The 12,001-nt window shown below is 50.6% G+C and overlaps 1 protein-coding gene across 1 annotated transcript; it reads right to left on the reverse strand.

Annotated features, from left to right (window-relative positions):
* Positions 1 to 3,178: 3,178 nt before the first annotated feature.
* SOX11 (SRY-box transcription factor 11) lies at positions 3,179 to 6,063 on the reverse strand. The gene has a single exon (XM_044419188.1). It carries the CDS (start codon positions 6,061 to 6,063, stop codon positions 4,756 to 4,758), a length of 1,308 nt encoding a protein of 435 aa, XP_044275123.1. The 3' UTR covers positions 3,179 to 4,755.
* Between the last annotated feature and the right edge of the window lie 5,938 nt (positions 6,064 to 12,001).

A 12,001-nucleotide genomic window follows, 5' to 3' on the forward strand; every position in this document is an offset into this window, starting at 1 on the left:
AGGACTAGCAGACCATCTCTACCAATGCACATATGGTATGTCAAAGAATGAGAACATTTTGGCTCAGTTTGGGTTTAATGAAGACTGGCCTTTGAACATTCCCAATCCATGAACTTGGCAGTTTCATCTACAGGAGAACTAAGCTGCAGTCCTACGCCCACTTACCTGAAAGTAAACTTCACTGAATTCAGTAGGACATTTCTGAGTAGACACAGACAGGATGTGTTGCCAATGACTAAGGCTGCAATCCCAGACCCGCTTACTAGGCTAAGGCCTGTTGTAATTTGTGAGGTACCCTGTTCAGCAAAATGTTTAGGACTGCCCTGAAAATAGCAGGGCAAAGTACTCTCTCTGCCTCTTTGGCCATCAAATATGTCCATGTCTTAGAACCATAATGTTAAATCATTCCACACTAATAATTTAAGAGACAAAACCTTAAAATTCAAGAATTTCTGCTTTTATTGAAGATGCTCAATAGCCAACCATAGTGTACCTCGTGTATATTATATGAGGCCTTGTCCTAAAACAGTTTCTCTTAAAGGTTTAACACAATGCAAGACACAAACTGAAATTCTGAGGTATGTCATAATCTTGCAATACTACAAAGCTGTGAACCAAGTTTTAAATAGAATTATGAATAGGTCTCGAACAAAACAATTTTAATTTAAGCATTTAGCTACATTTAATCAACTAATTGAAAAAGTAATTTCTTGCCACTCAAATGTAATATGTTCATTTTGATGAAAAAATTGAGACAGAGAGAGAATGTCCATGTAGGGCATTTCATCTTTAGCCAGCCTGAAAGCTTGAAGCAGTGGCTCCCAATTACCCTTGTAAATCACCAACAGACCATTCCTAACTACATTTATACAAAAGTTTTAATATGAGCAGGGTGTACTTTCAGGTAAGTATAAGCACACTTACTGGGTACTATGTTCGATGGAACATGGCTGGACTTACTTCTGAGTAATCATGGTTGAGGTTGACTGGATGGTAGTTTGTTCTCCATCATGCTAGTTATGGAAGTGATTAATTAGTAAACTAAAAACAAATGGCTGGCCTGGCAGAGTGTGCCACAAGTAATACTTGTGGTTAACCGTGCAATCTAATACATGTCTACTCAGAACTAAGTCCCATTGAGTTCAAGTAAGTGGATATAGGGTTGCAGCCACCCAGAAATCACATCTGTTCCCCAACTGCCAAGTGTGAGAGTGAAACGTTTATTTCATTCTTTTTTTTTAAATGGTAATTCATTTCTGGGTATATGTATTTATTTGAGAGCATCTGCGGCAGAAGCTCAGGCCCCCTGCCTGTGGCCCATTTATGGCCGTAGGTCTCTGTAAAGAAAAGGAAAGTAGAGCATGTCTCATTGGTAAAGCGACTCCCTGCTGCTCTGGCTCTGATTAAGCAATAGTGTTTTAAGGCAATGGAGATGCAAACCTCCTCTCTCCAGAGCATCTTTTACAACTACAGAGAGGTTCTGCCCAGGCCAATAAAGGGAGAAGCAGAGCCACCGTAAAGAAACAACTGTGCTTAAGAAGTGATTGCCAGTAGTGCCCAATTTACAGAATAGAATAAAATAGAGTAAAATATAAAGGGGAGAGGGAGGGGAGCCACACTCGAAGCAAAGCAAAGGATTGCACCCGAATTGCCTCTCTCACGCTCGCGCACACGCACACGGACGCACCGGGCTCCTTCACGATAACCAGCTGAAAGGCTCTTGAAATGGAGCTGAGCGGGGGAGGTGGGGAGAGGCGAGCTGCCTACATGAAAAATGAGAAAAGCCATCAGCAGTCGTCCTCCCGCTGAGGAAAGAAGGTACCTCCCTTCACACTTAGACGGAGGGGAAGGGGGAAGGGAAGCGGATGCTCCCGCTCCGAGCCTAGAATCAATCCTCTTTGCCACACAGGCCCGTGCGCGCACCGGCCGCCACCTTCGGCGCGCGCTCCCCGCCCGGCGCGCCTCCCCGTGACCCGCGCTCTGACCGTCTCTCTCTCTTTGCGAAGAGGAGAGCGGAGAGCCCTGGCGATGAACTAAGCCGGCGGCTATTCCTGCCGCTGCGGCTGCGGCTGCGGCTGCCGAGTGGGTGTGCGGACAGAACGGAAGGAGCCGGGCGCGCGCCTTTCCAAGAAAGAGCACTGAAACCCGCACGCACTTCACTTGCTTCGCTCGGCCTCTCGGCGCCCGAGCCACTTTTCCAAACGGCGCGCTTGCTCGCGAACACGGGGGGGGGGGTGCTGGAAAGAGGCTGCACGGCCCCCGCTCGCCCACCCCGCCGCCTCCCCTCCCTCTTCAACCGCGCGCCCCGAGGCCGCGGCGGCGGCGGCATTCCGAGCGCACTCAGCGCCAGCCACACACGGCCAGGACACACCCCCTTCGCCCGAGAGCGCGTCTGGCGGCGAGCGAAGCAAGAGACACCTTCCCTCCTCCGCCCCCCCCCCCCCCGCCGCCAAGGAGAGCGCAAAATATCCCCACCCCCACGCACAGAAGGAGGGGGGAGGGGGAGGGAGGGAAAGGCACCCCAAAGATGGCGAGGCAGGGAAAGGGGGCGAGCACCACCGGGGAGGCTTCTCGGGGCCAGGGTGAGAGAAGAGCCGCGAAGCCAAAGGACCAAAGCCCGTGCGGAACGCCTCGCCTCGCCTCGGCCACACGCGCGCGCCCGCGGAGCCCGGCTGAAGGTGACCCCCCCGCGCGCCCCGCCGCCAGCACCGCCACCACGAAGCCTCTCCCGCTCGCTCGCCCCCTCTCCGTTACGAGCGCCAGCATCCTCGCTCGCTACCTGCCTCTCGGAGGGAAGGCGCGCACCCCGCCCCGAGACGCGCACCGCATCCGAGCCCGCTCGCCCGCCATTCCCCCATCACAGCCTTCGCCAGGATCAGCCGTCCTTCCCGCGTCTCCCCCCGCACACACCGCGCGGCCAAGTAACCTGAAGGGGAGGGGGGTGACTGATGGGGGCACGCATCGGAACAGGGGAAAGAAAGGGAAGAGGTATAAAAGAGAAGCAGCCCTTTAAAGTCTATCCTACCATCAGCCCCCCTTCTTCCCCTCCCCGCCCTCCATGAAGTCTCAGCTAACGCTCCTCCATGAGCGAGGGAGGGTCTGGATACATGGCATATCCACCAGCGCTACTTCTATAGACACTAATAGCGAATCGAGTTTCTATCAGTTCCAGCTGATTTATTAAAATTGTCAAGATACAGACTTCAGCATTAAAAAAAAAACAGGTAATGATGTTGACAGTGCACAAGTCTGTTTTTTGCCATCGTTTGCTACAAAATACGCAGATGGTCTGTACTTTTAAGAATTATATTGCACAAAATGAGAAACTTTTTTCTTTTACTATGTGCCTTTCTTTTTCCCATTTCAATCTTTTTTTGCTAAAAAAAAAAAGAGTCGAGAATCCAGTTTCATACCTTCCATCTGGGCCCCCCATCCACATATCACAGCGTATGAGATACATAAATTCCTACTATAGTACAGTACATATACAATCTTTTAAACTAAGATAACAGCTCTGAGGTCTATATCACCATTTTCAATAAATCTTTACCTACAAATATTGAACAAATCTGAACTATAGCTGTACAAAAAAGTGTTTTGTTTCTTTTTTTCTTTTTAAACCACAAGGCCTTTAGATGCAAGGATTTTTTTTAATCCTTTTAAAACCAGGACATAAACGTACCCATATTACTTGCATGCTAAAAACAGAGGAAAAACAATAAAAATAAAAAATAAAAGGGAAGAAGTGCCTGAAAAGTCTTACTGAAAAAACACAGCAAGAATGTTCCCTTTCACTGTACAAAAATACGCCTGAAAATATATTAATTTTTAAAAAAGACTGAGGTCTGTTATGTATCAAAAATGTTTCAATACCTTTGTGTACTGAGGTCTAGGCTGTCTGGTATTCAATCAAGGAGGTATAAGGGAACAAGTTACAAAAAAAAAGTTGGCAAGTAGAAATCACATTTGTAAAACCATAAACAATTTGATCTGAAACGTAAACTCTGATCTTAAGTCAGTTCACAGTTTTTGTTTTTTTGTAAGCGTTTGTACAGTCTGCATTTTTTTTCAAGCTCCCTGCAGCTTTGTTAAGAATCGGATGCATAGAAGACATCAGTTTTCTCCCTCCAAACAAACAAAACAGTTGCAATGGTCCCTTTTACACAAAAAGGAAAGAAAAAGGAAAGAAAGAACAGAGAGAGAGAGAAAAGAAAAAATACAAAATCAAAACAGTCCTTTAAAATCTTTGCAGGAGAAAAAAAAATTCCACAAACCCCCTTGAGTTACAGTTGTGCTGCCAAAAGACTTTTTTTTTTTGCAGACCATCTTCCAGACTTCAATCACAAGACCGACAAGCTTCAAACAGCGCCTTCTGCATCTTTTAACCCCCAGTCCCATTTGCCTTTTCTCCTTGCTGCTGCTGTTGTGATCACCAATTAAAAAAAAAAAAAAATGGGGGAAAAGGAGAAAAGAAATGCAAAATCAGGAGGTGGGGGGGAAATCACAACTCCGGACTCGGTTTGGAACTAACTTCAAGACTTTAAAAAGAAAGAAAAGAAAAACCCAAAGACATGTTGATCATGACTTCACTTCAAAACTCCACCATTTTTAAGCGTATAGCACTAGCATAATCTTTCCTTTACCGATTTTTTTCTTCTTTTTTCGTACAGTCCTTTTGATCGATCTCTCGCCCTCTCTCGCTGCTCGCCTTCGCGCCGCGTTCCCCTCGGCTCTCTCTCTCCCCCTCTCGCTTCCTCAGTAAGTGAAGACCAAGTCGGAAAAGTTCGCCTCCAGCCAGTCGCCCGCGATCATCTCGCTCAGCTCCGGGGTGCAGTAATCGGGGAACTCGAAGTGCGAGCCCAGGCTGCCCTCGCTGAACGAATCCAAATCCTTATCCACGAGGGAGAGAGACAGGTTCCCTGAAGCGGAGCTCCCGCCCAGCTCCGAGGCGGCGTGGGTGTGCTGGGAGAAATTCAAGCTCAGATCGAACATCAGGTCGTCCGCCTCTTCGCTGCTGCTGCTGCTGCTGGAAGAGGAGGAGGAGGAGGAGGAGGAGGAGGAGGAGGAGGAGGAGGAGGTGGAGATGGACCTGGAGGAAGCCGGGGACAGGCTGGGCTGCGGCGCGCTCTTGGGCATGCTCTTGAAGCCGTAGTAGAGCCGGCCGGCGGGGGCGCCGTGCGCCGCCCCGCCGCCCCGCACCTCCTCGTACAGGCTGGCCCCCTCGGTGGACTCGGCCGAGGAGCTCAAGGTGGGGCTGGCCGGGACTTTGGCGACGTTGTACCGCCGCAGCTGCTGCTGCTGCTGCTGCTGGTGCTGCTGCTGCTGCTGCTCCTCGTCCTCGTCGTCCTCCTCGTCCTCCGGCTTGATCCGCAGCGGCAGGTCGTCCTCGTCCTCCTCGTCGTCGTCGTCGTCGTCCACGAAGACGCACTTGACCGCCTTGCTGCTCATTTTCAGCGGCCCGAACGGGTGGTAGTCCTCCCCGCCGTAGTCCCCCGGGTGAGGGGCCACCTTCGTCCCAGCCTTGGGGGGAGAGGAGGAGGAAGAGGAGGAGGAAGGCGACTTCCCCTTGCTGCATTTCTTGCTGGAGCTTTTCGCGCTCTTGCCGCTGCCCGTGCCGCCGCCGCCGCCGCCGGTGGGTGTGTTTTTCTCCGGGCTGTGGTTGGCACTGGGCTTGGCGGAGGGGTCTATTTTGGGCTTTTTCCTCGGCCGATATTTGTAATCGGGGTAATCGGCCATGTGTTTGAGGCGCAGCCTCTCCGCCTCCCGGATGAAAGGGATCTTCTCGCTGTCCTTGAGCATTTTCCACCGCTTGCCGAGGCGCTTGGAGATCTCGGCGTTGTGCATGTCCGGAGACTGCTCCATGATTTTTCTCCGCTCGATCTTCGACCACACCATGAACGCGTTCATGGGTCTCTTGATATGCCCCGAGGCCGTTTTGCACCAGTCCGGATCGCTCTCGTCCAGCGCCACGGGGCTGCAAGCCATGAACTCCCCTTCCTCGGTATCCATCGCTTCTCTGGGCAGGTTGCTCTCCGTGTCCGGACTCTCCGCTTGCTGGACCATGGTGGAGGCGTGTGGCTTCTCTTGAGTTCCCCGGGAGCCTTGCGCGTGCTTCTTTCTCGGAGCGCGCGGGCGTGCGCGCGTCGCTTCGCTCCCACCGGCCGCTTGCACGCCTCAAGCGCGCGGTCGCAAGGTGAAGCGCGCGGTGCAGGTCGCAGGCGCCTTCCCTCCCCTTCCCTCCAGCTTCCTCGCACGCTGCTGGCTCCTTCCTCCAGCGAGACTCGCTCCGGCTCTTTCCCCTCCCCCTGCAGCAGCAGCAGCAGCAGCAGCAGCCGCCCGGACCCAGAGATGTCGCTGGATCACACTCCCCCTTCTGCAAAAGTTGCGGGTTCTCTCCCAACTAGTTATCAGGGTTTCATATGGGTGACATCACTCCTCCAGCCAGCCAATGGCGAGGCCCGAACTCCTCCCCTTGGCTCCTCCTCCCCGCCTTTATTAAGTTCCCCCCACATGGACGCGAACACGCCCCCCTCGCGGCGGCTCTGGGAAGGGGGGGCGCGAAGTGGAAATGGGAAGGGGGCTGGGCTCGGAGCGTAATCTTCATATTCGGGGCAGCGAGGGGAAGGGGAGAGGGAGGAGCGAGAGCACGGCTCGTATGGGCCATTAGCGATAAGCTGGATTAATGATTTTACTCTCGCGGCTTCCTATATATAAAAGGCATCATCATCATCGCCGCCGCTGCCGCCGCCATCACGATTATTTACCAGAATCTGCGAGATAGCGGAGGTGAAGCTGGTGAGATAATTCCCACATCGCCCGGTGTCACGCTGGGTGAGCTCATGGAATCGCGTCCTCAGGGTATCGGCTCGGCTGACATCCGGCAGCTGTAGGTGGCGCTTTCGTACCACTCGCTCCTGAGAACCGGGCGCACCGGTTTATTTCATTTCATTTCATTTCGTTTCATTTCGCTCCGGCCAGTACGCATACAGCCCCCCTCCGCTATGCATATTGTTTGATTTCCTTCCTCCTTTCTCCCTGCCCGCCCCCGGACCTCCTATCGTACCAGATCCCACAGCCAAGCGCTCCTTCGCATCCTCTTAAAAATAAACACGAAAAATAAGCCGGTGGCATGAATATCAGCCCAGGGGCTGTGCCTTTGATGGGTCACTATCCGTGGCACCCGCCTGAAAGCAACAAGGTGGGTGTTTCTCACGCCAGAGGGAACGCCCCATCTGTGCTTAGCTTTGGCAGATGGGGGGATGGGCTCTGGAAGTTTCATGCCTGCAAGCTTTCTTTAGTCAATCCGATTGTCAGACTGCACTGCTACTTTGCCTTTATTCGAGTATTTTCGCTCTCGAATAAATATTGCTGGTCATTGTGCTTACCTGGCAGACTCACCGATTCCCATATCACCCTTTCACTATCTATCTATCTATCTATCTATCTATTTATTTATTTATGTTTTCCTACCACCCTAGAGATGACGCTCTCCTGAATGCTAAAAATGGAAAGCATGAGTGTTGTGTTGGATCAAGATTGTAACATTTATAATGACTATTTAAAATTATGTTTCACCTAGCCAAATCACTTTTAATTAGATGTAACAGTCCTCAGTACTTAAGTTTGGAAGAAACTGGCAATGTCAACAAAAACATCTTTAGAATAGGGTGTGTCATAGCACTGCTTTTTATTAGCACAATCCCACAAGGCACACTTAAGTGCAAACACATAAACCTGTACTTTGCATGCTCCACGATTATACTTAACATGTCAGATGTACACTGCCTGGGATGTAGATTCAATATAAACTTTTCTGCATTTTGTTTTGTACAAACAATGTTCACACATTTCCACAAACAGGCCCCAGAGAGGCTCAGCAGTGCTTTAAGTGTCATGAAAGCAGAAGTGGTTATAGTATCAGGGCATAATGACACTTCTGAAAATTAAGATATATGGCCTCATCTTAAGGCTTTCTGCACCAGCACATACATGCTTAGTTAGGACTGGATATACTAACCGAACCACATCACTCCATCATCCCAAAGAATGTGTTCCTCCAATGTCACAGCAATGTTAATGGTAAAGCGACGGCATTCATTCCCAACCACAATAACAACAGGGCAAAATGCTCCTCCACAACATATACAGTGAAGAAAAGTCAAAGTTAAGGGACATTTAAAATTAGAAAGGGTGGGCATTAAAAATAAACACGAAAAATAAGCCGGTGTAACAAATGCAGACACAATTTGTGCATTGTGTCAAAATTTACAAATAAAAACATGAAAGTGAAAAACCTAAGCCTTCTAATGTAAAAATGTGAGGATATCAACAGACACCTAAGATGATCTATGCAAAAATTTAAAAAGCTACCAATGGACCAAATGTGTTCCAAGAAGCTACAAAGTCAGACCATGACAAATCAAAGACTGCCTCCCAGCATCTCAACAAAACAGTGACTGGGAGAGGCAACCCATGCTGACTGCGAGCAAGTACCACAGTAAGGCTTACTAGGGCTAGAAAGAAGGTTCCTGAAAGAAGCACACACCTGCTCCCCCGTTCTTCTCACCAGAGTATGCCATATTGGAGATTATTATACCCAATATATTATATCCAATTGTTATGTGTATCTGGCAATGGACATTCACATGTCATGCTAACCCACCCTGGCAATAAGCCACCTTAGAATAACCCACAGTGAACCTGGCAGATGCTTGTCGCCTCCCCCCAGCCCTCCTGCGGGTATCCCAGCATGGAATGAATGAGTGCTTCCCCCTTCCCCCTCACGGTCGCAAGGTGTTCTTCGTTGTGGCCTCTGTGCATCACACATATGGGTGCTGCGCCTGCGCAGTGCCTAGCCCGGAAGATCAGAAAGCTAACAGTTTTTGGCGAGAAAAAGCTCCTCTCCCCTCCCCCCACAGTATAAATAGAGCGGAGCGTCCGCCATTTTACTCAGTCTTTGTGACCGCTGTTCGCTGTGCCTCGTGCCTGTTTGTCTCTCGCTTAGATTTTCGCCTTGTGCTCCTAACGGTTATACCTTGTTCTACTTACTTCGTTCCTCGTTATATTCCCAGTTCTTTCTTCTCTTCCTTGTGGTAGTTTTTTCTTCTATTTCTCTAAAAAAACCCCCCAAAAATATTATTCTTATACTCTGTACTATCATCTCTTTCTTCTTTTTCACGATGGCACAGTGGGCGGCATTCCGCAAGTGCAGTGAATGCGGCTCCAAAATGTCTCCCGCCGACCCGCATGACTTATGCCTCCTCTGCCTCGGCGAGGGGCATAGGACCGACAAGTGCGGGCATTGCCTGGCCTTTACTAAACAGGCCAGGAAGAATAGAGAGAATCGTCTCCGTAAGTTGCTTTGGGATCAGGCCTTGCTCCAATCAGACCAGTTGGTCCCAAGGCCTACCCCTTCCTCGGCTGTACCACTGCAGTGCTCTGCCTCTGCTTCAGCTGCGCCCTCTAAGCGCCCCGCCTCAACATCAGCTGCGCCACTGCAGCGTCCTTTGGACGAAGGCACTGCTTTGACGGAAGCGCAACAGCAACCTTCTCCTCCAGCTAAACAAAAGGAGAAGTGTAAACATTCAGAACCGGATAAATCCTCCGGGTACAAGAAGCCGAGGAAAGATAAGGCGGCTATGGCAGCCCATAAGGGCAAGAAACTCGACCACCCCAAATATCGGGGCTCGGGTTCGTCGGGGTTCTCTGTACCGACCGCCGCTACGGTACCGACTTTCTTGGGACCAGTCCTGCAATTCGTGATGCAGGTGACGCTGCCGGGATCCCCCAGGCCTGTGGTTCAGCCTGAGAGCGTGTCTCCCCCACCGGAGCCACCGCTTAGGGAGTCCATCTCCGATGGAGAAATGAGAGATTCCCCACCGAGGCAACGTTCTCTGACTCCGATGCCTACTGCTGGGCCACCTGAGGGAACACAGTTGCTGCCTAGGCGTAGGAGCCGCTCATCGGAACGCCAGGGGGATGACTGGCCTATGCCCAGCTATGGCGGCTTCCCAGGCTGAAGTGGATATCCACCCTATGCTTACTACCCTCAGGACTGTTGTTCGCCATCGATCCTGAGAGAGGCGCCATCCATGTCCAGCCGTATGGAACGGAGACCTCCACCTTCTCCCGAGACCTCCTCGTCTAGTGAACACTACCGCTACCACCAGGACTCGGATGAGTTGGAAGTAGACTCCACGTCCCCAGATGTGGCATCACTTCCCAAGACCCCAGATCCCTGGATGAGCCCCATGTTTCCTTCTTGGAACTCGTTTCTCGTCTGGTTCGGTCACTGGAAATAGAGGCCTACCATTGCCCCAGCACCGACCGACTTTACAATATTGTCCGGGGAGAGCAGTCCGCAACCATTGCCTTGTCTCTTATTACCACGCTCTGCCAGGCAATGGTCCAGCCCTGGGACCAACCGGCGCAACCGCAAGCGATGTCTCGTTGGTACGAGTCTATGTACCGGGTCAGAGAGGAAGATATTCCATTCTTGCTGCGCCACCCTAAGCCCAACTCTGTGGTGGTTGAATCGTCCCAGGGCAGGGAGGCTCGGGGCCATACAACTCCCCGAGATAAAGAAGGGAGGAAAGTCGATATGATTGCACGTCGGGTCTATACAGCTGCAGGACTCGGCGTGCGCATATCAAATTATGAGGCTACTCTGGCACGTTACCAGTACTTCATAATGCAGAAGCTGGATAACGTCGGCTTCTCCCTTCCGGACCAACAGGCAGACCTAGCCAGGGTCTTTATAAAAGAGGCGATGCAGGTGGCCATACAGCAGTTGTCCACCGCAAGACATCATGTGGACACTGACTCTCGGGCCATGGTCAGTGCTTTTTTCCTGCGACAACATGCGTGGCTCAGGAATTGTAACTTTCCTGAGGAAATGAAGAGGAGGATAGAGGAAATGCCATTCGATGGCACTGGCCTCTTCCACGTGAAGACCGATCGAAAACTCAAAGCCATCTACGAATCCCTCATGACAGCGCGTCGCATGGAGCTCCCACAAACCAACGTAAGTGGTCATGGTCCAGGCCTTATGGACGCCAGCAGTATCAACCTCGCCAACAATATCAACAGAGGCAGCAGCATAGAAGGCAACAGCCCCAACAGCGCTTCTCTCAGGGCTGTCGGCACTTTGACTCCGAAAAACACCCTCGTTGACGGTCAATTCATCTTTCCACCTCCCACCTTCCCCTCTCCCTTTTGGGAGATGGCTTCAAAGCTGACTCCCCATTTGGGAGTCCATTACATGGATAGGTGGGTGTTGTCCATCATTCAGCTCAGATATAGAATAGAATTCGACATCGTTCCACCGTTGAGCCCTATCTGATTTACGCCACCATCTTCAGTTTTGTGCGATGAGGTCTACCAACTTCTTCGTAAAGGTGCGATTCGACAACTGTCTCGCACCAATGGGCTTCATGGATTCTATTCTTGATATTTTACGGTCCCCAAATAGGACGGTGGTCTTCGACCTATCCTGGATCTGAGGAATGTCAATAGATACATTAAACCAAAAAAGTTCCGGATGACCACCTTACAGAATATCCTTCCGTTGCTGAAAAAAGGGGATTGGTTCACCTCATTGGACTTGAAGGATGCTTATTTTCATATCTCTATCCATCCTTCCCATAGACACTTTCTGCGTTTTACTGTTGGATCGTTATTTTTGAATTCAACGTACTCCCGTTTGGTCTAGCTACAGCACCAAGAGTTTTTACAAAATGCATGGCCCCGGTATGCGCTCACCTATGGCTTTGGGGTATACAAGTATACCCCTATTTAGATGATTGGCTCATTGTGTCACAGACTAAGGACAACCTCCTTGCGGCTGTCCATACGACTTGTACTTTGCTTGATGACCTTGGACTATGCATTAATTTTAAGAAATCGTCACTTATCCCAACGCAGGTCATCGATTTCATCGGGGCACGTATCGACTCCATTCTACAAAGAGCGTTTCTTCCTCCATCCCGCGGAGCAACACTAT

This window comes from Varanus komodoensis, unplaced genomic scaffold (assembly GCF_004798865.1).
Source record: "Varanus komodoensis strain SLA01 unplaced genomic scaffold, ASM479886v1 scaffold10, whole genome shotgun sequence".
Taxonomy (NCBI): domain Eukaryota; kingdom Metazoa; phylum Chordata; class Lepidosauria; order Squamata; family Varanidae; genus Varanus; species Varanus komodoensis.

Coding starts and splice junctions, on each gene's coding strand:
- SOX11 (XM_044419188.1), bottom strand. CDS start 6,063: ATGGTCCAGCAAGCGGAGAGTCCGGACACGGAGAGCAACCTGCCCAGA.